Consider the following 26,174-nt stretch of genomic DNA (forward strand, 5'->3'; position numbering starts at 1 on the left):
GATGCATCAAAGTAACATTTTCTGCTATCTCCATTGCTTTTTATTCAGCTGTGTTATGAGAAAATTTCAGTAACCTGCATGGCATCAGTAGTATTAGATGAATTATATGCTTCAAAACGAACCCAATAATAAACATCCTGCTGAACTGGATTTTGAATTTCGAATTTTGTTTCATTTGATTACATGCATGTTTTTTCATATCATATTCTATTTTCATTTTAACCTTTTCATATAAGAAGTATAGCGTATTTAATTTGTTTGTTTCTTGACAAATTAAGTATGACACAAGCTGAACGACTTAACCTAGAAATGTATTTTTGCAGAAGCAGTCTGCTTTTATGCTAAGTCATTGGTAACTTAGCAATATCTTTTAGAATTATAATTGAAATCGTGACGCACCTTTACATTTCCGCACTATGCATGTCCTGGACGATAAACTCCGTCATTCAAAATGAGGATCGTGCGACCTGCGTCTTGTTTATTGTCAATTTCAGATGACGTCAGGCATGCACAGTGACGAACTGTAAATTTGTCTACTTCATATTTGTGAAAGCAACTATCCATCTCCAGTTTGTGCTCTTTGTGCTTGCATGTGTTGTCCTTGTGTTGATAATTGTAAAATTGTATAAAACCAGTGTTCAATTTTCTTCCTACCTTGACAACCAGTAAAAATGCTCAATGGGCAACACTGTTTTCTTATCACAATTGACAATTTTGTCAAACAAATATTTCAGTTCTGTATGTTGAAGGCTGACGTGTATGTACAAAAAAAATACTTTTATTTGTTAAAAACATATTAAACTACTGAAAATAAAAGATCTTGCTCTGGTCTCCTCGCCTGAAATAACTAACAGTATGCTATTCGACCAAAACACTGTTATGGGACAAAGTTATCTCTGTATAGAAAATAATATTGCTTAGAAACCTGAGATATTTCATGCATTAAAGATATATAATTTTACTTTTTAGGTGAGGGGAGAAAGCGAACCCAGTTGTCAATATCCAACTGCAGCGACTATTCACTGAGTGTCCTTGAACCCGAAATATTTGACCTTGCGGGTTCCCTCAAGAATCCGTCGGGGACTATAGAGCCGTGTATCCTCAAAAAGATGCCCGACGGACATCTGGGTAAAATATAGTACATTGCAAAATTGTGCTTGTTTGGAAATAAGATTTACAAGGAGGAGGAGGACGAAGACGACGATTATTATTATTATTATTATTATTCAGAACACTGAATTTCTCCAATAGCTCAATGTCAAATTTTGGTTATTTAGTATAAGTTTCTATCGACGCCTTTAGCATATTACTGGCTATTTCATGCAAAGGAAATGGAAGCTAAGTGCCATTCCCAAATATACCAGAAGCAGACGACCCTCTCTGGCCTGGGCTGGTATTGAACCCTCAACTAGTTTTATAATCATGTAGTGTTCAGTCGAACGTGTAGTTTAGTTATGACTGACGATCAATCACTGTAAAGTAAGAACTTATGTTGATATATACATACTAATAACACTGTCTGATTTACATTAGCATTAAACGCAAAGATGATTGGGAAATTAATAAAATGTCGGTTGCCTGCTGCAGATGCTTCGATACCATGAGCAAATTATGGAGGGACAACAAGTGATCTCACCACAAACACGCATTGACATCATCCATCAATATAAATTGTCATTAATTGTATTTAAGCTACAAACGCTCGTTTCTTACCTGACCATACACAGTCCTTTTCATTTTGTCTAAACATAGTAAGAAACACGGCTATTAGAACATGTTAAAAAAATACAGGCTCACAGATCACGTGGACAGTTGATATCACAAATATCATACTTGTTATCTTTTGAATTTGCCCGTTGCAAATTAAAAGTGCAAGGTTAGCTAGTGTTGTAAAAGTTAACATCTTAGCTAAGACGGCAATTTAGCCCACAGCCGTTTGACAGTTAGAAGGCTGCACAAAAGTTTAAAAAAATGGTCCGACTGGTTTCAGCACATATCTGTCATTTATATCGCAAAATGATTTCTCTGGCAGTAGACACCGTTACACACAGTCCTTGGATTATGAGTCGTACGCTCTTCAAACTGACCTATCGTGCTTCTTTCATTAGAAGTTAGCAGTTTCTCTGCATGATCCAGGTGGACATATTTCCATGTCTTACTTCTAAATAGGCTACTAAACTGATCAGCAATTGTTTCTGTTTATTTCACATATTTTACGAATGAAATTTATATCAAATATTGTTAACGAGCCTTGACTATGTATCAAAGAATATGAAACCGAGTAGCAACAATCAGGATGCCTTATTGTAGATAGCCACTCTTCTTCAATTACAATAGATGTCGTCTGCTCGGGTTAGGAAGATGCGGCAGAAGTAGTTCCACTATATGAACAAAAACCATTCACCTATAATGTATGGGGAAAACAATATCAAATACCTGTTGAAATTGGCCTATTTAAGCACTCTGTGTTTTCTTCAACACATGCGAATAGGGTTACTGACCGTCCCAACCACCCTTTAGAAAAGAGCAAGCCTGCGAAGAATATGGTGCCGAGTTGATTTACTATGAGCAGAACGAAACTTTGCAGCACTTAATAGTTTCGTATGATTGTCCATTTTTTCATCGAAGAGACACCCTTATCTCTCCATCGTTATTTTCAGTGGTGTCCAGAATTCATGATTTCATGTAGAGTATATATATATATATATATATATATATATATATATATATATATATATATATATATATATATATATATATATATACACACAATAAACTGACAACGAACAATGCAGAACTAGTATCTAACCAGCCTAAGCGCTTTCAACTCCTAATGAGTCTTTTTCAAAGACAAATACAAAACATAGACAAGACGAACAAATAAAACACAAAAACCGTTGTATTTGCAAAATATTACAAGGCTATTTCTACAGGAATTAAACCTTTCAATGTATTATGTTTTCAGCTAGTTCATTTCAACTTGTTGCGGATGCTGGAAACTATTTTTATTAACCTAGAAATCGACAAGCCGTAACTACATCTGTTGTTTTATGTAAATTTATATAAGCACAAATTATATCCCGGATATTTCATTGTTATAATAGTAATTATAGGCTATTAAGCAAATTTGGGAATTATTTAAAAGAAAATGTGTCGGCTGCAAGTCTTCTTGTTTTGAACCGCTTGTTTTCAATATTCTAAGGCGGCGAATCCAGTAAGATTCCTTTTCTTTCCTGGTTTCGGAACTCCAGTTGGAGTGCATGGAGTGCATTTATCTTAATCAATCCCTGACACACGTGATCCTTGTTGGATCCAGTGCACTTGAAAGGACTGCTATTCGCAATATGACTTGTACTTTGTACTCTTTATATATATATATATATATATATATATATATATATATATATATATATATATATATATATATATTTATATTTATATATATAAGTGTGTGTATGTGTGTGTGATTTTGGATATTGGGTAAAGTTCATATCAGTATAAACAACCACTATCCCCCCAACACACACACACACACAGATAGACGAGCACGCACCTTACGCTCGTCACTTTCTGATTAGGATATGTAGGGATGACCAAAACCGTTTACGGTAAATGCAAAGAGATTTACGCATTATGTACAAAAGTACGATTTTTCCTCAGGCCATTACTGTACACATATCGGCTGTATGCAGTGAATGTAAATTTTAAAGCCCTTGAGATTGTAATATGGACGAAATTGAGATGGGATTTTTGTGCACTAAATGGCCTTATTGATTCATTTATTTATTATTGTTTTAATTTATTTTTTCAGGCATTGCTGCGTTTGCTCCAAGGGAGAAAGGAGAGTATCAAGTTCAAATCTACAGAGACGAAAAGCCGATAAAGGGAAGTCCGTTTTCCATTAAAGTTGGTGAACATGAAATTGCACATGCGGCCAAGGTCAACATTTCTGGAAAGATTAGTGAAGCCATTGCAAATGAAGCCAATTATTTCACGATCGATGCAAATGGAGCAGGTATAGTCACACACTTGTCGGATCTTTAATTTGATGACTTTATGTACCGTTGCCTATATAGATCCAAATTTATCGGATGACACTAGTAAACAAATAAATTTTAGAATACCTAACTTGCTTTTGGTAAGTCAGCTTGTAAAAATCTTATGAAGATAATGTTCGACTAAATATGAAATAGAAGTGTCTATTTGAATTGCTATTATCAAGAGCCGTCGTCTTTACATCATAGCAGTCTTAAGTATTTTGATGAATCTGGATTGTTTCCAACCCAGGTTATGGAGTGGTTGGAGTTGTTTTGGAGGGCCCACATCGAGCCGAGTTGGATTATACAGAACCCAGCCCCAGGCAATACCAAATAATGTACAGCCCACACGAGCCCGGAATTTATATCCTCAACGTTCGATTTGCTGATGAACACGTCAACGGTAAGTCACTGCCTTCTCGCATACTCCTGCATTACAGGTCTATAGCAAACTGACAGAATCATTTCCTTTCAGTGAAGTTTATGATTAGTTATCACTATATCATTACCCTTTAGTAAATGTCTATAGTAGGTCACACTTTATCTTTGTCTTTCAAACACTCCTGTTCTAAGATGCCATTGTTAAATTATATATTAAGTTGCCCGTCTATATTACGTTGGCACTGTCATTTTCCTTTCAAAGGCTTGTGGATGGCGAGCTACCATTTTGTCATCATCCAATTTAACACGTCGATAGCAAATTAGACCAGTTCAATCATCATGTTGTTGAAATACCCCAAACCAGAGTAATTAAAATATTTGAAGGTTCGACCAAACCAGTTATTGAGGATGTGTTTTTGACCTTCACCAATAACAATAGAATTGACCAATTTAAACAAATGTGTTTATCGAGATCATATATAATCTTATAATCTAATCTTATAATATGCAGACGGTGAATCTAATATGTTTCTTTTAACAAACGTTCTATTTTCTAATTAACAGTATCACTTACCTTAAATTAAAAATGTCGTCAATTGTGTAAGCCAAAGCCATCATGTAAGTACAGACATGAGATTTGAACGATGGCCCAATTACTGTTTTGTTTTTTTGTTTTTTTTTTGGTTAAATTTATGTTTGATTATACATTTGGATACTTGCCGATGAGTTTGTTCTAAATTTTTCTCTCTGTTACATGACATTACTCTTTCGTCCTCGATAGGTTCTTTCCAAAAGTACCAACTTTTTGTTGTATATTTTCATATATTAGAATACTATTTGATACCATTCTGGCATGATGCTGACTCGAATATATTTCTTTCTAAATCTACAGGCTCGTAAGGTTTCCGAACGGTGATTATGATTCAAGTCCGTTAAACTTGAGTTTATAGGGGGAATATACATATTTGAGCAGCACCGAGTATAATTCACATTTTTTACACTTTAACTCGTTGGTTGGACATTGACGTTTCTAAACCACACTATGAAATATATCCAGTAGTAACGCAAACGACAAAAATATCATCAGTAACACAGACAAATAATCAAAGTGTGCTTCACATTTATCTTTCATGTCAGAACTGAACAATTTTCCATGATAAGCAAACATAGCTTTTGGCTCTCTCTGAAGTTGGGTGCGCATGTGTGGGTCTTAAATTTCGTGCACATAAACATGTTTTAATAATAACGCATTACTTTAATTTACATACTTTTGTACCAAACGGTAGGAAGTCCATTTTTGGTGAATGTTGGCGGAGAACCATCAGGGCGTATTCGTGAAACAGTGACTGTGGACATGGAGCAGGCCGAACCAGTCAATCCCGGTACACGTTGCGAATTTCACCTGAAGATCCCAGGTAGGCTATGCCATGTCTGATTGTTTTGTCTTTATTCCGCAAATACGAAGTTATGTAGTCCTAAGTCATGTACGTTATATACTACGTTATGCAGTCTGAAACATATACGTTATATATAGAGGATCTCAGATGGTTAATGATTTAATGTTGAATTGATGAAAAGCGTCCAGCTTTTGCGAGCCCTGGAGTTTTATAAATTTAATATTAAATTATTAACCGTTTGAGATTCTTTTTATCATATCGTGTTTTTCATTCAGTGGAAATTATTCTGTTGGAAAGAAGAACGAATAATTTCGTTCATTCTGACAGACGTTGCACCTTTCATTTGTTGTGCGTAAAAAATAGTCCCAACCAAAGTTTAACTAGTATTGACGTTTGAGAGTACATTATACTTTTCTTACAAACTATAAAACAAAGAACAAGCGTCCTTCCGAATCAACAGAACATTTTACACAGACCAGATGATTTTTCACCACGGATTGTTCAATGTGTCTGAGGTCGCATTGTTTGATGCACTACCTTTGCGGTTGACGATCCATGTTTACATAGCCTTAACGTGTCACTTTCACAACTAAACATTTCATTGAAATTGCGATATTCATGTGAAAGAAGGTTTACTGGGTGCAGAAATGCCCATATTTACTGTAATGTATTTGTGACCGGATATTTGCAATGTTTGATTTGGAACTGTGGACTATAGAATGTGCAAACGAATTTCATTTTGACTCAAAATTGCATCACATATTTACCGCGTAAATATGCAATGGTTGGACAAACATCTGTCGGTTTGGAGACATTGTCCACATTCTTGTGTGAACAGAGTTTAAGTTAAGATTTAAACCACGCTTGTAGATAGGGTGGATTCCATGTTACAAATATACCGCCTCCCTCATCCCCCACCACACACAAGCAATACCCATAGTTTCACTTGTTGCTATTATTGTTTTTATCTTGTGGTTTTAACTATTTTTCTTTTATGATATGTTATACATGACATAACAAACCCTTTGGGGGTAAATTAGCCATAATGAAGCAGACGAGACCATTTTCTCCTAATTTCTTTTCGCGAGTCGATTCGAAAAATGGCTTCAGAAATGTTCATTGAAAACAAAAATTCCAGAAGACGGGGTTTAAAAAAGTTTTCACACAATCGCAGTCAATCAATAGAGAGAATAATGCGCAATAATTTCATGGGCTTATTTAGACAAATCGGAATCAGATAAAGTTATATTTTAACGTGTGCTACTATCGAAAATATGAAATTGCACATACTACAGAAAAACTATACCCACTATGTGATAAACTACGTTATGCAGTCTGAAACATGTATGTCATATACTTCGTTATGTAGTCTGAGACATATACGTTACATACTTCATTATGTAGTCGGAGATATGTACGTTATATACTACGTTATGCAGTCGGAGACATGTACATCATATACTTCATTATTTGGTTGGAGACATTAATTTATTTATATTCCAAATATGATTTTGTGTTCAAGGAGCAAAAATGTTTTCCTCTTTTTATTGAAAAATGTGTAAAGATTAACCATTATATTTTAAGATTAACGTATATTATTAGTATATGGTACACTATTAATAACTTACAGTTAAACTGTTACTATTATACAGTTAAAATATTACTTATGTATAGTTAAGCTATTACTAATATACAACTAGGCTATTATTAGTATACAGTTAAACTATTACTAGTCTACAGTTAAACTATTACTAGTATACAGTTAAACTATTACTAGTATACAGTTAAACTGTTACTAGTATATAGTTAATCTCTTACTAGCAAATATTTAATGCATTGCTAGTATACATTTAAGCTATTACTAGTGTACTACAGCTAACGTATTACTAGTATATAGTTAAACTATTAGTATTATGCAGTCAAACTATTGCTAGCTAACAGTTAAATTAATAATTGTATACAGTTAGGTTATTACTAGTATGCAGTGAAGCTATCACTAGTATACATTTAAACTCTTGCTAGTGTAGAGCTAAACTATTACTAGTTTACAGTTAAACTATTTCTAGTATACAGTTAAGCAATTACTATTATGCAGTGAAGCCATTACTAGTATACAGTTAAACTATTACTATTATGCAGTTAAACTATTACTAGTTTATAGTTAAACTATGACTAGTATACAGTTAAGTTACTACTAATGTACAGTGAAGCTATCACTAGTATATAGTTAAACTCGTAATAATATAGTTAAAGTATTAAGCAGCTAAGCTATTTCTAGTATACAGTTAAGCTAGTACTTGTATACAATTAAGCTATTACTATTATACAGCTGAAGTTATACTAGTATACAGTGAAACTATTACTAGTGCTCAGTTAAACTATTACTATTATACAGTTAAACTACTACTAGTGTATAGTTCAGCGGTTACTAGTGTACAGTTAAGCCATCGCTAGTATACATCTAAACTATTTCTTGCGTACAGTTAAACTATTACTGTTGTACATTTAAATTATTACTAGCATACAGTTAAACTACTTTTGCCAGAGTCAGACCCGTATGCATACTAAAGAAAATAACTGTATCAGCCACATAAATTATTCTGACTAAAAAATGTTACCCAGCTTTGCCGAACTAGGGTTGACATAGATGCATGCGACATATATATCTATGTCGACATGTATGCATAAGGACGGAGAGACAAATATTTGTAAAATCACCATTTTTAAAAACACAAGAAGGTTAATTAAAGCTTTTCTTTCAAAGGCACTAATCCGTTCGATATGGAAGCTTCTGTAACGGACCCTGATGGAGCTACAGAAGTCTGTGAAGTGATCGATGAGGAAGACTTCCACTACCGTATTGTGTTTACCCCGAAGTTAAAGGGCATCAATACGCTTAGCATTAAACACAAAGGCCTTCATATATCAGGTAAGCAGTGGGGAAGATGCTTATTGTGCATGGTTTAATTGTAGTTGTGGATTAGTAGATTTTTATGGTCTTTTCGAACATTTCCTGAACTTTCGCCTTGGCTGGATATATAGAACTGTCAACTGTCAACTTGAAAGTTCAGTAGATATGTGGTTTTGTTGTATTCTTGAAACACAGATGGTCAATAATAAAACAATTTATAACTTCGCACTGCGCTTGTCTGACACCATTTTAAGTTGTCTTTGTTTACTCGCAAGTTCGCAGTGCGTCGTTTTCGTCTCCAGAAGATAGTACGGGACATTGAAATCAAATTCATTTATGATATTCACGTTCCCAGCCTAAGCGATTCTATGAAAATCTGAACGATTATAAACTGTTACTGTTACTCTATTACTACTAATTCTTTTTCATTTTCTTGTTATTATTATCGTCATGTCAAGCAAGGTAAACCCGACCATTGTCTCAAAATTCTAATATACCTATAAATAAATCATTGTACATGGCTTGCGTTGCTGGAATCTGAAAAAAGGCTACTTGATCTGATGCAAATATCGTATTCGCCTATTACATTTGCTCATCGCAATAGATTTCAACGAAAATGGAGTCATTTTGTCATCAGGCTCATCTTTCGCATGAATCATTGACAGTTTCTGACAATTTAAAAAAAAGAAGCAAATTGTACTAAAGGAAATTTTCTACATTGAGGCTGGTATAGAACCTATATTACGACGCTGTATATTGAGGCTGCTATAGAACCTATATTACGACGCTGTATATTGAGGCTGCTATAGAACCTATATTACGACGCTGTATATTGAGGCTGGTATATAACCTATATTACGAACCTCTGTATTGAAGCTGGTATAGAACCTATATTACGATGCTGTATATTGAAGCTGGTATATAACCTACATTACGACGCTGTCCAAACGGAGCTAATCCGACTCTATATATTCATGTAAGTTCATCTCAGCCTGACAGAGTCTGCGAATCCATACCTACAAGCCTGACAGAGTCTGCGAATCCATACTTACAAGCCTGACAGTCTGCGAATCCATGCCTACAAGCCTGACAAAGTCTGCGAATCCAAACTTACAAGCCTGACAGTCTGCGAATTCATACCTACAAGCCTAGCAGAGTCTGCAAATCCATACCTACAAGCCTGACAGAGTTTGCAAATCCAAACCTAAAAGCCTGACAGTCTGCGAATCCTTACCTACAAGCCTGACAGAGTCTGCAAATCCATACCTACAAGCATTGACAGAGTTTGCAAATCCATACCTACAAGCCTGACAGAGTCTGCGAATCAATACCTACAAGCCTGACAGAGTCTGCGAAACCATACTTACGAGCCCGACAGAGTTTGTGAATCCATACCTACAAGCCTGACAGTCGGCGATTCCATACCTACAAAGTCTGGACAGGTCGGAAACGGAATTCCTAAAGTCTTGGTTAATGTGCAAAACAATTGTTTTTGCAATTATTCAAATGTAATCCTCTACTGCTTTGCTTTCTCGACTGAACCCAGAAGTTCATACCCCGACAGTATATTTAATATCTCATTGACTTTTAACTATTCTCATACCATAATTAAGTGTTTAGCGGCTAATGCAGCATACCAAAATTTTCACTCTACGCCATACCTACTCTTTTCTTTTCTCCACTTATTAATATGTTCCTTTCTAAGAACTGAAAATCCTAAAGTCGAATACCTCAAGTTTTGTATTAGAATTGTAAAGTCCTATTTGAAAATCGAGGGCAAGCAGATTGCAACAGGATCCCCTAGAATTCCGAAGTCATAAATCTGCTCTCTGGCGTAGAAGCTGAAACAGATTTCAAGTACTCATAAAGCAACACCCTTACCAAGACCTAAAAGCCTAAGCTGATATTTTTTCAATGTTTAATGTAAAAAAGTTAAGCTTAAAAATTCTTTACTTGAAAAGTATGATTGTTACAATTACAAGTATCAAAATAAAGAAATATCTTAATAGGAGAATAGAATATTGCGGCAGGGCGCGTATTACCACGAGGCAATTAACTATTCTATACGAGACAATTAACTATTCTATAATTTCTTTCCCTTCTTGTTCCTAGGAAGTCCATTCCAGTACACTGTGGGTCAAATGAACAGCGGTGGCTTTCACAAGGTTCAAGTCGGCGGACCGGGCGTAGAAAAAGGAGAGGCTGGTGCGGAGAGTAAGTTAACCCAGTTGTTTGAGCAAGTTTACGAGAAAGACATGCATCATACAACCCCTTAGTTTTGTATATATGCTACAGACAAAGATGAAGAAAACAAAATCGATACATGAGAAAAATATAATGATTTTGTTGCTAAGAAAGTCATCTAGATTGTCGTAAATTATTTATGACAAATACCTCGTCTTATTGTCGTAAATTATTTATGACAAATATATATTCTTATTGTCGTAAATTATTTATGACAAATATCTATTCTTATTGTCGTAAATTATTTATGACAAATACCTAGTCTTATTGTCTTAAATTATTTATGACAAATGCCTATTCTTATTGTCGTAAATTAGGGGCCCCGAGTGGCCGAGTGGGCTAAAGCGCTCTCCGTTACGGACCACTGCCATCTCACCTCTGCCTGCGTGAGTTCGAGTCCAAGGCTCGGCTAGCGTGGGTACGTGGGAAAGCCTGCCAGTAGCTTCTCGTGGGTCGGTGGTTCTTCCCTGGGTTTTTCAGGGTTCTTCCTCCACCATTAATACTGGCCGCCATGTATAGCCTATCGTGTGCTGAAAAATGGCGTTAAACACTACAACAACAACAATATTGTCGTAAATTATTTATGATAAATACCTAGTCTTATTGTCGTAAATTATTTATGATAAATACCTATTATTATTGTCGTAAATTATTTATGATAAATACCTATTATTATTATTGTAACTTATTTATAACAAATACCTAGTCTTATTGTCGTAAATTATTATGATAAATACCTATTATTATTGTCGTAAATTATTTATGATAAATACCTATTATTATTATCGTAACTTATTTATAACAAATACCTAGTCTTAGCTTTATGTCTACGTATGTACATATTATTTCAGATCATTTCAACATTTATACCAGGGAAGCTGGTTCTGGAACGCTGTCAATTGCAGTTGAAGGTCCTTCCAAAGCCCAAGTAAAAGTAGAAACCCGTCCCCATGGTTTCCTAGGGGTCAGCTACAAAGTACAGAAACCGGGTAACACACAATTCTCTCTCTACCCCCCCCCCTCTCTCACACACACACACACACACATGGAGATTATTCAGAAGAGTTTTATCTTGACTAATGTCTGTGACATGTGTGGCTGTCATTTAACTGATGTCTGTGGCATCAGTGTGGCTGACATCAATGTAGCTATCATTTGACCAGTATCTGTGACGTCGGCGTGGCTATCATTGTGTCTTACTTTACTGTATAAACTGAGAAGAAAATACGGAGTAAGAGCATGAGGGAAAGCGGAGGGTCAAGAGTGAGGAAGAAAAGAGAATGGAATAAATGCTGGTCATTTGTTATGACACAAGAGCATTTATAGAAGGATGGTTAGTCTCTTGTTTTAGTCCTTGTAGGAAACAATATAAGTAACATGTAAAGGATTTACGCCACTTAGTTTCCAATGCGATTTCCCTACTTACACGTGTTTTAGGTTTCTATTTATATATGTGCCAAAGTCTTAAAATTAATGTAAGTGGTCAAATATGATTGATTCTATATCCATTGTTCATTAAGTATGATAAATCCCTGGGGTTCTTTAAAATTTCACTTCATGACAGAAGGCTTTAGAAACCTGGATTAAAAACAAAAACACAGTTTACTAGAATTGTAAGTATAGACAGAGTTCAACAATAACTATCGTCCAGTGGTGTATGTATATATATATATATATATATATATATATATATATATATATATATATATATATATATATATATATATATATATAGTTAGTTAGTTAGTTAGTTAGTTAGTTAGCTAGTTAGTTTGTTATTTCTGGACTAGCATGTCAAGCCCCTATTTCAAAACGAGTAAAAAAAGGGTTTAAGAATATAAAAAATGCAAGAATAAAGAAAAAGTGTAAAATTACTCACAAACTTCAAGTGATACAAAATATGTCAATCCGATGGATTGATTGATTGATGATTAACGCAATTCAGGGCATGAAGTTATATAGTGTCGAGACTATTTGTCTTGCTCAGCTACATGATTCATGCAGAGATCAAACCTGAGCGGGATTCAAAACCACCGTCCTTCTAATCGCAAGCTCGGCTTACTATTCGTTGAATCACGTTGGCTTCCAAACATAACTCTTTCTCACTGCAGATTTTTGGCACAGTTACCAGTGGTTAGTAAACCACTTTTTCTTGCCAGCAAAAACCGTGGGGATGAATATTTAAAAGATCCTCATCTAACAAGGAATAATTATAATAAAAGCCTTGAACGCCAATTGGCTAAAATGAAATGATGTATGCACTATGTGTTACCATAACACAACTTATAGAGAGAAGATCTGAGCAATTCAGTTGAAGAAAACAATTCTTATGTGTATATATAAACTTCAACGGTATTGGGAGGCAATCGTTGCAAAGGTGTATGCCTTGGAAAACGTGAACTTTGTAACAAAACATGTCATTACGAATACTGTAAATCCCACTTGTTGCGATACGTGTTGGTCTTGATGCTCGACCATGTCTTAAATGCGGTATCGGAGTCAAGTCGCGTAATCAGCTTTGCCGACCATGTGGACCTGTTACCAAGTATTATCGTGAGCGAGGCAAATACATGCCAACACGCCCATCACAGAAAGAGACAACGATGCCGTCAAGGAAGAAGCCGACGATATTGTCAAGGATCAAAGCGATTGCTGTTTAAAAAATAATATTAGCAAATAAACAATTGGGCAATGGGTTTTCTCCATTGCATATGGGCGTGCTGACCACCAAACAACGTAAGAAATCCGCACGAGAGTGTTGGAAAGATAACACCAAGTGAAAAGGTAGGTATACTTATATTATTAGGATTCGTAGATTAGCTACGGCAGTCTGTAAGACAACTTCGCCAGACGAACCACGCCCATTTGTGAGGCAAACCGTAAATCAACTCATACAATCTCGCGAGAACGTGCAATATGGCTACGAAGAAGTATAACATAAGGCTGGTATAATTGCGTTTTGAGGACTTCTTCCAGAGGAGTCACATCCTACTGTGAGACATCTTCGCACAACAGCAGCACATTTACATAATAAGATTCCTCCATGGGCTAAGCGGGCTGAAAAGCACGTGTTGTCGCTGATGAGGAAAATCGACCTGTACCGAACGTTCTGTTGCGGACGAGGTTCGGTATGGTCTCCAAATAATCAATGTTCCTTTATTCAAGTAACACAGTCGTTATCTTGATTTTCAAGATTATAGGACAATGATCCCATGAGTATACAGTAAAAATTCTCTCAAACCTTCGCCGTGGAATTATATTAATATTACGGCACTTTGGCGTTCGGTTCTTTGGTGGACATTGTTCTCCATATGGAATTTGCTATGCATGGTTTTTAATCATGATAGGCTGTGCATGGTCTCTACCCTCACAGCAGTGCTTTCGTAATGGTGCCTATGCAGTCTTAAGCTACATATATATTGAGGCCATCAATGATGAAATCAATAATCCTCCAGAAGTTTGATCCTCCAGAGGAAGTTTAGGATGGATGCTTTCCAGGTACCTTATTTCCCCTTACAAGCCTTTCTATGGTCGAATTTTATTCCAACACCTGTGTATATTCCAACTCGGCGGTGATAAACCTAAATTGCAATAAGAACCGGTGTTTTGAATGCGTGATATCATCAGCGCAACGAGCGATCATACAGACCAGCGCCGAAAATGTAGACAACTCATGGGAGAACTATGGGAGAACTCAAGTTTGGTGACATAGAATTCCCTTTACATGTTAATGATATCAGTAAGTTCAAACGACTTAACCCTGACATCGCCGTTGATGTGTTTACTTGGAACAAATTCCTTTACTCGATAGGACAAATTCCCTCGAGAAGCGAAGCTTCCACACGTGAGCGGACTAGACTATTAATCTGCAGTTAATGAACAACATGGAAAACATGGACGTTTCTGATACCTCAGAAGCGCGGTACCACTATTGATGGATACAAACTTTCTACAAATGGTTTACCAGCACAGCAAGCACCATGGAAGAACGTTTTCCTGCCGAGCTGCATGCATGTATTTAGCATATAACGGCTGCTTGATGGCCGTGACTTTTACAGTGGGGGAGTCAGTGAGAAACTTCAGCGTACGATCATGCCAGAACCTGGTAAGAATATTTTGATAGTCACTGTGTTGCAACGGAAAAAGTACCGCTGTTGCAGCTTTTTAGACCTTACGCGTATATGGCTTTTCTCAGTGATCTTTGCTCCGTCATTGGGAATAAGTTTCATCCATTAGGGCTCTGCTGTTAGGCAACTGAGCCTGAGCTGGATTGCCGTAAATGTTTTCGTGCGGCATCGCACACAATAAGAAGGCATGATGATTATATACGCACAAGTGACATTCAGCATTACATCATGAAAGAGAATTTTTTTCGTCATTGACGTCTCAGTATCGGCGAAGTACTGACAACCAAAACACGGCGACATGTCACCGAATTCGGTTCACGTGCTGATTACTGGCCGAACCGGATCCGAGGAAACCCAATTGTTTTGTGGGGTTTACGTATGGTCTTGCAAACATTCCCTGGACCCGGTGTGCCGTAGAAAACTCGCTGAATGCGTTTCGAAAAAGGGTCCAGGAGGTTACACAGGATCGACAAAGTTTCCTCATGATTGACTTAAGTAGTTTTCGGAAAAAAAAGGATAACGCAGGTCTGGAAACAAACGTGTTTCACAAATCAATGTTGCAACGATGATAAATATATACAATGTCCAAAACGGAGAAAACCGCCAGCGAAGTCATAACAGAATATGCTGATGGACGTAACAAAACTACCCATGATCAACTGGAACTAGCCCACGATTACATGGATGTCCGCGAAAGAGTGAAAAATATGTTTTAGTCGCGACAGACAGCACGCTAAGACCTCATGACAGGCTTCGAACAAATGTTTGCCTCACTGCTTAAGCACACGCTGTAACAACAAAACGAGTAACATAGTCACACTCGACAAGGATATAAAACAAATGCAGTTAATCGCGTAGACTATTGGACGCATGCCAGAGATGATTTCGGGAATCCGATTAAGCATTGAGAACATCCGAGTTTAAATGTGGGTTGTAGCAAAGGTACCACTATACTCGACGAAGACATTGGATAGGCACTTGCGAATATTTCACAACAACCACCACTCATCAAGTCGGAGATAGAAGCACCGTTTCAGTTATTTAGTGAAAATGGTCACCAGGAGGATTCTCGAGAACCCCGTTAGTGCCGTCAACTGAGCCAAACTCGTGTTGAACCTCATATATGTCAGGTGATGCAGAGATGAACAAACTAAGGCCCACGTACGTATTCAGAGAGTTTACTTGAATAAAAACAAGCCAGCGGTAATATGTGGAATCTTTTCACAAGAATACTTGATGAATCTGTCAGAGAAAACGGTGAAAGAGTCTATGAAATTGGTCAACATTGATATAGGCAGTCATGAAACAAAGAAAGAATAATATTCAAAGGCGGATATCACATTCGCTTGAACATATACCATCATACAAACCCCAACCCAGACCATTATGAGAACCCCAATCCAGACCCTCAACATATGCCATCATACAAACCCCAACCCAGACCATTATGAGCACCCCAGTCCAGACCCTCGTACAAACCTGGACTATCATACACACCAGAAATTAAAATCAAACTAAATCCGGATATAAAACGTTCATTGGAAGCTCCAATGGTTAGAACTTTTCCCAGCACAAGAAGATTTTAAGACGATAAGAGAAAATAGCAAAAAAATACTTACGAAAACTAAAACGACGCAAACCTAACCCCAAGCCGATCGCTTATATGTAGTCGCTCTTGCAGTTGAATCCCCATTCCAATATCCACCTGCACCTGAATACCACGAGAACCTCCACCTGCGCACGATCTCGCTCTGGAAAACGAAATTTCAAGGTGGCGAGAACAATCTGAATACATTGGCCGACGACTTAAGAACAAAGAGCCATGTGAAGATAAGCTCTTTGTGTGACCTGCATTAGTTCTACGAACTGATAGATGGACAAGAAATGTTCTAGGGGTGTGTTCGCACCGTCAACAACGCACCATATGTCATAAACTAGGTCACATAGATTTATCAGCGGATGCTCGTCGACAGCATTATACACCTAGGGACGTTTCGTGCATTAATAAATGACCGTTCGATGGTTCTGACGAGAATAACTCGCTTGTATTTTCGTCAGACTCAGGCACCATCTGCAATATAACTGGACTGTTCACGGATACATATGAGATTGAATCAATAAATGATGAGATTTGAAGAAGAATTTTGTTGATGAATAGCATAAAACTCTAAATCTACATACGCATACACGAGCCTAGACTCAGTCCTACATCTCATTCGAATATCCAGAATACACAAATGACATCGTTAAGAATAGTTCTTGGTTGCTCATGAATATATTACTGACATTCCCACAGACAAACCAATTCTACGTGCAGGACACGGGTGGGTCGGATATCATATCGTGTTAGACATTTGTCAGGATCATCTCAACGATTCAGGATAATCTAATCCACGACTCTATCAACTACCGTTCCATTGCCTCAACTTTGTTGACGCAAGCTTCGCAGTGTTACATATTGTTTCGGTTCTCCCTGAATGCCATCCCCCGGTCATCTGATTTCGATTACTCCTACGGCGCCCGTGTATTTTGCGAGAATCCCTGGTTAATGTAACTTCGTTTTTCAATTGTTTACCTGAACTTTACGTGCTCAACCTCCAAGGCTAGGCTTGGTGATATTACTTCTTTTGAGGTCGACTGATATTACAATCATATATGGACGTGTGACACCCGCGGGTGTCGTCAACACGAGAAACCCCATTTATTCGACATGTTAAGGAATGGTTTTGGTGATGTCGTCTGGGGATTGTTCACAGGATCGCCAAAGGTTCTCGAGGGTCAGACCTCACACGCTGCGTCAGTCGCTAAACATGTTACAATGCGAGTCACTGATAGCATCAATAGCGCTGTTGTGGATTAGATGAACGACCTGGTATTGCGGACATTCCAATCAATTTGAGATCAATCAGCGACTCAACATTCCAAAGATGGTTACACTTCCATCAAAAGCAGCAATACCAGCGCCGGTAAGTAAAATCATAAATGAAGGTGTTCAACGACAGCTTGCGCAAGTTAATACAGATTCGGTGATTACAAAATCTGGATGTGGGGAGCGGATTCGAAAAGCAGAGTTCTCTGAAAAGTTATTGGACGATACCAGTAATGAATGAAGGATGACTCGATTCAAATATGCACCTGATTACATCCGGGATATAGACACGCCTGTGTTGCGAGATAGAAGCATTCAACATTATCAATAGTACGCGTACGTGGCTAGGGATTCAGTCAAGCAAGGGCCAATAGAATTTAGGTTCATTACACATCTCGTAATTTTCTTGCGTGCATCGCATTCTTGGAAGTCAAAGGAAAGCTTGTACGCGGCGATAAAATCAACGCTTGCGATGGCAGCGATAAAATCGAATTTGCCAATAACGGTATAGTGGCGTTGTTTAACAGAGTACAATATTTTATCGGTGGCAAGAAAATAAAAGTAATTCTCAACAACGTTGACTTTGCCACAATAATTCACATACAAAGTCAAACGCCCTAGCCATATCAAATAAAGTTTCCGATCAGCGAATAAGTAAATAAAAAAGACCTTTAAGATATTACATGTTTATTTGCTGTTCTTTGCTCTATATTAAAATACATTTAATTTCCAGTTTAAATCTGATGATTGCGGAAAGCGATCGATAAACAGATGCCATGTAGAGTCCATGTTATGCAACGGGAGTTACTCTGGTTCTGTCGAAGAAATATTTTTACGATGGCATATGCTTATCCTAATGTTCGGAACTTGATGTACATGTTCCACAATGAGAAAATCAGCTAGAAGAATGGATGTACCTCCATGGCAATCATTCTGCCATCTGTGCCGTCCAGAACAATTTATCAGAAAGAATTTATAAAATGCATCTGTAACCACCCATGACGGGGAGAGTAGCTGCGTGAATGTCGCTGTGAATGGACCACCAACATGAGTATGAAAGAAGATGTCGACCTCAGAATGTTTAAACAACTCCCAGTATTCCAGGGAAAACTAATAAATCGTGTACAACAAAGTTTTAAGTTCAACACCTGTCGATTGCGAAAGCCACGAGAAAACAACAACCGTCCATATTTCACATTTTTTAACTCAAATTTACTATCACAGAGTCGATCTCTTAGTTCTTGACAAATACTGTAACCATGTGATCTAACTCTTGCATAACAGCAATGGACATTATCAGACGAGAAACTGGTTAACCAATCTGTTACAGTGATAGCTTTTTTAAGAAGACAGCCATTGGCGTATTTTTAAACAGTGTTCTCGACAGTAATCCCGAGATTGTCACGAAATCAACTGATGATCCGCAACTAGTAACTTCTTGTCTTATATATATATATATATATATATATATATATATATATATATATATATATATATATATATATATATATATATATATATATATATATATATATATATATATAAGATAAGATAAACTCACGATAGGTAGCGCTATGCAGAAAAGATACCGAAAACTTCGAATACCGCGATACCATAGAAGCTATCATTTTGTGAAATAGACGGATACTCAGCGCTGAACAAAGTTAGGAATCCCCATATGACATTGATAACATCTTTGTATATGTCTAGTACATGCAAATGAATTAGTATTTATTAGGACTACCAGTCTACACTTCGTTTGATTTTTCTCTTCATGTTTCCTTAACTTAGGATACACGCACTTGCCATTATTTCATCTAGACATTTTAATATGAGCAAAAGCTGCTGTTCATAAAAGAATATGTATCTAGTCCACGGTAATCAGCCGACAATCAAAATGAAGAACATTTACCATTCTTTGTATTTAAATTTAAAAAAAAAATATGAACATATTATTATTATTATTATTATTATTATTATTAGCTACTGTCACTCATAACGCATATCCTTTGTATAGTCACCCTGCTAAAAGCTATTGTTGCTGGGTATTTATTATCAGTTTCTTAAGATCAATAAAATCAAACAAGATAGAGAAAAATAAGCTTTTTTAAAAAAAATTAAAGTTTAAATAGTCATCAAAATAGCTAATAATTTTCACAAAGCAAGTATACTTACTTTGTAGAGACCAAGAACACGTACACACCTGTAACGAGAAAAATATGCATGGTACAATAATGTGATTGGTGTTTTTCTTCTAGTGCATCAAAAACTGCATTGTCAAAACACATCTTCTGTCAGTCCACACTTCTCTAGCTTTGCTTACTTTCTAGTTGTTACTGTTATTATTATTATTATTATTATTATCATTATTATTATTATTATTATTATTATTATTATTATTATTAATATTATTATCATAGGTATGTATGGGGTTCACATCAAGTTCAACGATGAGCATATCCCGAACTCACCCTTCAAGATTAACATCTCGCCCGACGGAGGCACCGCCAAGCTTGTGACCGTGCATGCCCTCAAGGACAGAGGACTCGCAGTAAGATGGATTGTCCTAAAATATGTGGTCTATGATATAAGATGACTTGTCATAAAACATGTAATCTAGTAGCTTTTCAGAAAAGGAAATAATATGCTGAAAAGTCACGTTAAAGAATTTTTCTAATTAGAATTTAAAGATGACCCTGGTCTAGAAACTTGCAATAAAACTATGACAATGGTCTGGAAACTTGCAATAAAACTATGACCATGGTCTGGAAACTTGTAATAAAGCTATGACCATGGTCTGGAAACTTGTAATAAAGCTATCATTAAAGTGATTTTCACCAATAGTAGATTCATATCATATCTATTAGCTGCAATATCGCATATTAACAGGTATAGTCATATCTTCATATATTCATGCCTATTCTCCATTGAAGTCCATGACATTATTCTAATATAGAAAAACACTGGTATAATAGTAAACCTATAAATATATTTCTTATATCCTTTTTGTATATTGAAACCATAATACAGATTTTTTCCTTCGTGTGCAATCATAAACAATGCAATATCGTTGTGTTCACTCATTTAAGTGTGTCTTTTCTTTCAGACAGATTTCCTTTGTAATGCTTAACAATCTTTCATGTAGAACTCCATGTTCAGTTTGCTTAAACTGAATTTAGATATTAAATACTTCTTCGCCATTAGTTATTTCTTTTTTCGGCTCTTTTCAGTTCTAAACATATTTTGATATTTCATGCATAATATGCCATGTCTTTCTAATTTTCCATTCAGGTTCTTAATTCTTATTTTCTCGTGTTAACAATTGAAAATAATTGGAGATTGATCATTAGTTTAACTACATGATTAGATTACTTTTAGTCGGACATCGATTAATAACATAAGCAACTCTCGTACATGTACTACAGTAGAACGAAAACTGTTGTAGAAAAACGTTGTTTGCTTTTGATTCGTTACTGTAGTCAATCAAATATCTCGGTGCTCAGCCTATGACATTTTAAGTTATTAGTGATAAATTTGTAATAAATCATTTGTTTGATTCCAACTGCAATCGATTCTACGCAACATGTGCCATTGCTAATGTATCTGTAGGTACATGAACTATTTCAGTCATTTGCACAACTTGCTTAAAAGTAAAGAACGATGTAAAAGTGTATTTTCTATGTTCTAGTTGTGCTTAACTACATCGTATGTTTTATTCCAGGTTGATAAGCCAGCCACATTTACTATCTCTTTCAATGGAGCTGTGGGTCAGCTACACGCCACTGTTCGCACACCATCTGGTAATCACGAAGACTGTTTATTCCAAGAAATGGACGTCGGATTGTACGCCTGTCGATTCATACCTAAGGAAAACGGTGTCCATTACATTGATGTGCGACTGAACGAGGCCCACGTACCCGATAGCCCCTTCGCTGTGATGGTGGGGTCTACGGCGGCTGACCCAGCTATGGTACATGCCCTTGGAGATGGTTTGGAATCAGGAAAATGCAGTAAGTATAATAACTGGACATAAAAATGACGTGGTTGTAATTTATGTCCTTTATTAAATAAAGTAATCTCCTTTATAAGGTAATAACAATCAAAAATATTATACAGTGTTGATAATTACAATAACAGTCCTGTGAAAGAAAATAATGAAATCAACGACAACTATAAGAAATCTTTGGAAATCTTTGGCAATTTGTGACCTTCTGTAAATTGGCTGCACAGACTTTCTGTTGCGCAAACCATTATCATCTCAGTAACTGTGTCATTACTGATAACATCTCTAAACAAAATAGCTTTTTTGAGTGTAATAGATAAGTGGAATTCACAGTCTTAAAGTCATGATCTTTACCCTGCACAAGTTAAATGAAATTGTTTTTTTCAATATAATAAACAAGTCAAAGTTCATGAACAATTAGTGACCATTCCTTTTTTAGTCTTTTTTTTGTAACAACATTTACTTGTAAATACATATTTTACAATAGAATAGCACAAGAAACTGCACATCACCATATCCAGTTTTGGTGATTTGGCTTACTTGGATCATTCACTTTTTAAGAATAGAAATGGTATGTATGGTTAAATTCTTCAACATTTGATAAGTGACCAGTCTTAAAATGTCTATGTACATTTGTAAATGTTTTTCGTTTTCAGACTCGAAGAACAGGTTCATGGTTCGCACTGCTGGATCAGGATCTGGATTTCTTGCGGTGTTTGTTGACGGTCCATCCAAAGTTGCACTCAGCTGCAAGGAAGTTGATGATGGTTATGAATTCAGCTACACGCCATTTGCTCCTGGAAAGTACCTTATCACCATCAAGTACGGCAACATCAACATTGCTGGCAGTCCATATTGCCCCACAGTCACAGGTATTGCCCTAACTGTGTTGTAAACGTCAGGCTGTAAAAGCTTTTGCAACAATAGCCAGATCCGTCTGATGCATAATTGTTAATCGTGCCACCAACCGATTTCAGTAAAATTACATTGTAGGGATGAACTAAAACTCAGTGATAAAACCATCATATGTTTTGTCATTTTCTTCTCTACCTAAATTTGTTTAAACTCCAGTAATCAATGAGTTTTGTTCTTTTATGTGTCAGATTTTATTTATGTGGGATCAATTACCTACAGAGTCAGATAATTTCTCAATCCAGATCCATTCCATGCATAACAACATCACATTAGCTTTCATTTCTGTTCAATTGCTTATTTCCTTTACAACTGTTTGAAATTGATGCAGTAGACGTTGTTCTTTTGCAGGAATATCTGCGTAAGCAACCATGTTCCCCTTGTTAGAATGCGAAACTTGGGGGTGTACTTCAAGCTGTTTTCTTATAACATAAATTTATTTCGTAAAACAAAAGTCAGAGCTATAATAAAAACCCCTTATCATTCTTCACTGTTGTTACATGGTACTAGTGTGCCAAATCAGTTTTTGACTAGTTCTCTATATATCACCATCTGCATGAATTTCATTGACCCGTCACAAACCAATTCCAGGTGCTGGCAGAAAACCATCTCCTCTGAACGAGCAGACTTCGATGGTTGTAGAGACCGTAGAAAAGAAGGCTGGGTCCAGGGTGATCGCTAGATTCCGAGGTGATGCCAGCAAAGTGGTGGTTAGGGGCCCAGGCCTCAAAAAGTGCTTCACCAACCGCCAGGCACAAGTCACCATTGAAGTCAAAGATGCAGGTAAGCTCACCTGTTTACAACACACATTGACCAATAGGTATATACAATTGCTTTGTTTATGTGCGCAAAATGCAAAAAGTTACTCACTGTCTTGCGTGAAGCATACAGTAGTTAAACTGGTTCTTGCAAAAAATTTAACGACTGGTTACAATCAAAGCCACAACGCCTCATTTTTTGTTCTCGCTATAGTTAAGAAAGAATATATAACTTTGATATTAATGCTACTGTATGTGTATGCTATTCTAACAAAGTGTTGTTCTACATTAATCCTTTGTTAGAGTGATTATTCAGTTTCTCTGACGTCATTGACATACCGATTTTCATTTTTGCATTATTAGTAGCTTCTTGAATAAAATTCACTATAGTGAGAAAAGGATATTTATGGTCGTGTGTTTCATAACTAGTGTTTTACTTCCGTGACTGAATATCAACAATAACAAGAAATCAAATCAATTTTACAATGTGATGTAATTCCCCCCATTTTGGGGTGGGGTATTATGGAATATATTTTTATTGACCTTTCGTCACTTGTCGATCACGCTGTCCGATTAACCAATCAGCATGTGTAAATTAGACACACTGTCATGCATTGTTAGCATCCGCCATTTACTTTGGACAAGCTGACTGTTGCGATATTAATTTGGCTATCGTAAAGATTTAATGTATTTACAATGGTACATCGATTTTCGATCGATAATGGTGAAAATAAGCCAATGGGGGCTTTGTAAGTCGTTATCCAGATCATCTGAATAGAGGAGTTAGAGTTATTTCTTTATCGAAACCTAGACAAAACTTGGATGGATAAAAACTTAGGTTGCCCGCATGATCTGCTCAATAAATACACAATTGATGGCAATAACGACGTGTTTAATTTTGGCAATAAAAACATGTGAAAAATTAAGTTCCATCTGATATTTTTAATAAAAGGTTAGTAGATAGTAATTTTAAGACTATATGTAAAAATCAACGTGTCTTGAATATGGTTTGAAAACCCCTAACTTCGGATTTTGTTGAGTGTGTAATTTTCTTCTTTAGGAAGCACTGGACCTTAGATCGCATTATTTCATAGTTTGAAAATTTATTCTTTAATGAGGAGGGGTGGGAAATGAAAAATATGATTAGTAATGGTTTTAGGTATATCTCTCTCAATATAGTAAGCATGTATTTTCATGTATCACAGATTAAGATTCCATCTCCCGAAGAGATCAGAGTGATCCCTGTGTTGAAAAAGTACCTTTATGTTTCATCAATAGTTACATAAATGTCTTGAGCTTAAAATTATATTTCTTAAAGTCTCTCCTTTTGCTTATCTGTGTGACAGGTGAAGCTGTACTGGGTGTGGGTATGATCGGTCCAAACGGAATGCCGGAGGCCGAGCTGTCCCTCAAGAGAAACACGAACTTCTCGTACAACCTGTTGTATACAGTCAAGGAACCGGGGGATCACTTGCTATATATCAAATGGGGAGATGAAGATGTACCCGGCAGTCCATTTCCTATCAGCACGTAGACGAATTCCGTTATAAGTCCCCAGTTTCTTTTACCAAATGGACTTAAAAACTATCCAAGGAACCAAACAATTTACCAACACGTACCAGATGATTTTCTTAAAGCGTGTCTGCTTTTGTATGGCGGCATTGATGTGATTGAGTGAACTGTATATTCAAGATTTTCAAGGTGCACTAAAGTGTTTACATGACTGTCAATAAAGAACTTATCAGGACTTCGATAGTGTACAAATACAGACATGCATCCTTTTGTTTTTAACCTGAATTATATCCTACGTGGACTTTCCATTTTATCACTAAAACTTTTTATTTGTTATTATTTCACCATATATATATATATATATATATATATATATATATATATATATATATATATATATATATATATATATATATATATATATAGATATATATATATATATATATATATATATATATATATATATATATATATATATATATATATATATATATATAATAAGTGTATATCTTTATCCATTTTCAGTAACTTTTACATATGAATTTATTTGCTTTTGAGTGTTTTATTATCTGTTTATTTAATACGTCCCTTATTTTGTAACAGTTGATGTTTTAATGTACTTCTGTGCCGTGATGGCTAAGAATAAGTTACCGCATTTGAACCTTGTATGTATACTGATGTGACAGTATGTGTGTCATATTCTAGTTTTCTGAATGGAATGTTTACGACACGATGTATTTTTATTCTAATTTATTAAATGACATTTTACATATTTTGTGTTTCATTTTATTTAGCAATTAGCTTTGCGATTTTCCGTACAAATCCATGGGTCCCTCTGAGCTGTTGAAAACTAGCCTTGTGATAGGTCCTGCAGATGCAAAGGGGCATCAATTGTCTTCCATTATTGATATAAACAAAATTTCTGCAAGATTTCAGAAATGGGCTGTCTCTCGAAACGTCCATATAAAAATTTAAAACTGTTTGTACTAAGCCAAAGCTCACGGTCAAAACACCAAATTTCGA

General features: G+C 36.1%; 1 protein-coding gene across 4 annotated transcripts in view; it reads left to right on the forward strand.

The window, feature by feature from the left end:
- Nucleotides 1-25,923, forward strand: part of LOC149803775 (filamin-A-like) — a 104,473-nt gene extending 78,550 nt beyond the window's left edge. For all 4 annotated transcript variants that reach the window (XM_089953563.1, XM_089953561.1, XM_089953564.1 and 1 more), the window contains 12 exons: nucleotides 970-1,128; nucleotides 3,812-4,015; nucleotides 4,288-4,440; nucleotides 5,705-5,833; nucleotides 8,580-8,744; nucleotides 10,839-10,940; nucleotides 11,822-11,959; nucleotides 20,387-20,517; nucleotides 21,688-21,976; nucleotides 22,626-22,841; nucleotides 23,473-23,664; nucleotides 24,986-25,923. In XM_089953563.1, coding sequence (XP_089809689.1) covers nucleotides 970-1,128; nucleotides 3,812-4,015; nucleotides 4,288-4,440; nucleotides 5,705-5,833; nucleotides 8,580-8,744; nucleotides 10,839-10,940; nucleotides 11,822-11,959; nucleotides 20,387-20,517; nucleotides 21,688-21,976; nucleotides 22,626-22,841; nucleotides 23,473-23,664; nucleotides 24,986-25,173 — 2,066 coding nt within the window. In that variant the 3' untranslated portion in view covers nucleotides 25,174-25,923. The remainder of the gene's footprint in view (nucleotides 1-969; nucleotides 1,129-3,811; nucleotides 4,016-4,287; nucleotides 4,441-5,704; nucleotides 5,834-8,579; nucleotides 8,745-10,838; nucleotides 10,941-11,821; nucleotides 11,960-20,386; nucleotides 20,518-21,687; nucleotides 21,977-22,625; nucleotides 22,842-23,472; nucleotides 23,665-24,985) is intronic.
- Nucleotides 25,924-26,174: the final 251 nt, after the last annotated feature.

This window comes from Sinohyriopsis cumingii, chromosome 3 (assembly GCF_028554795.1).
Source record: "Sinohyriopsis cumingii isolate HCF-2022 chromosome 3, ASM2855479v2, whole genome shotgun sequence".
NCBI classification, from domain to species: domain Eukaryota; kingdom Metazoa; phylum Mollusca; class Bivalvia; order Unionida; family Unionidae; genus Sinohyriopsis; species Sinohyriopsis cumingii.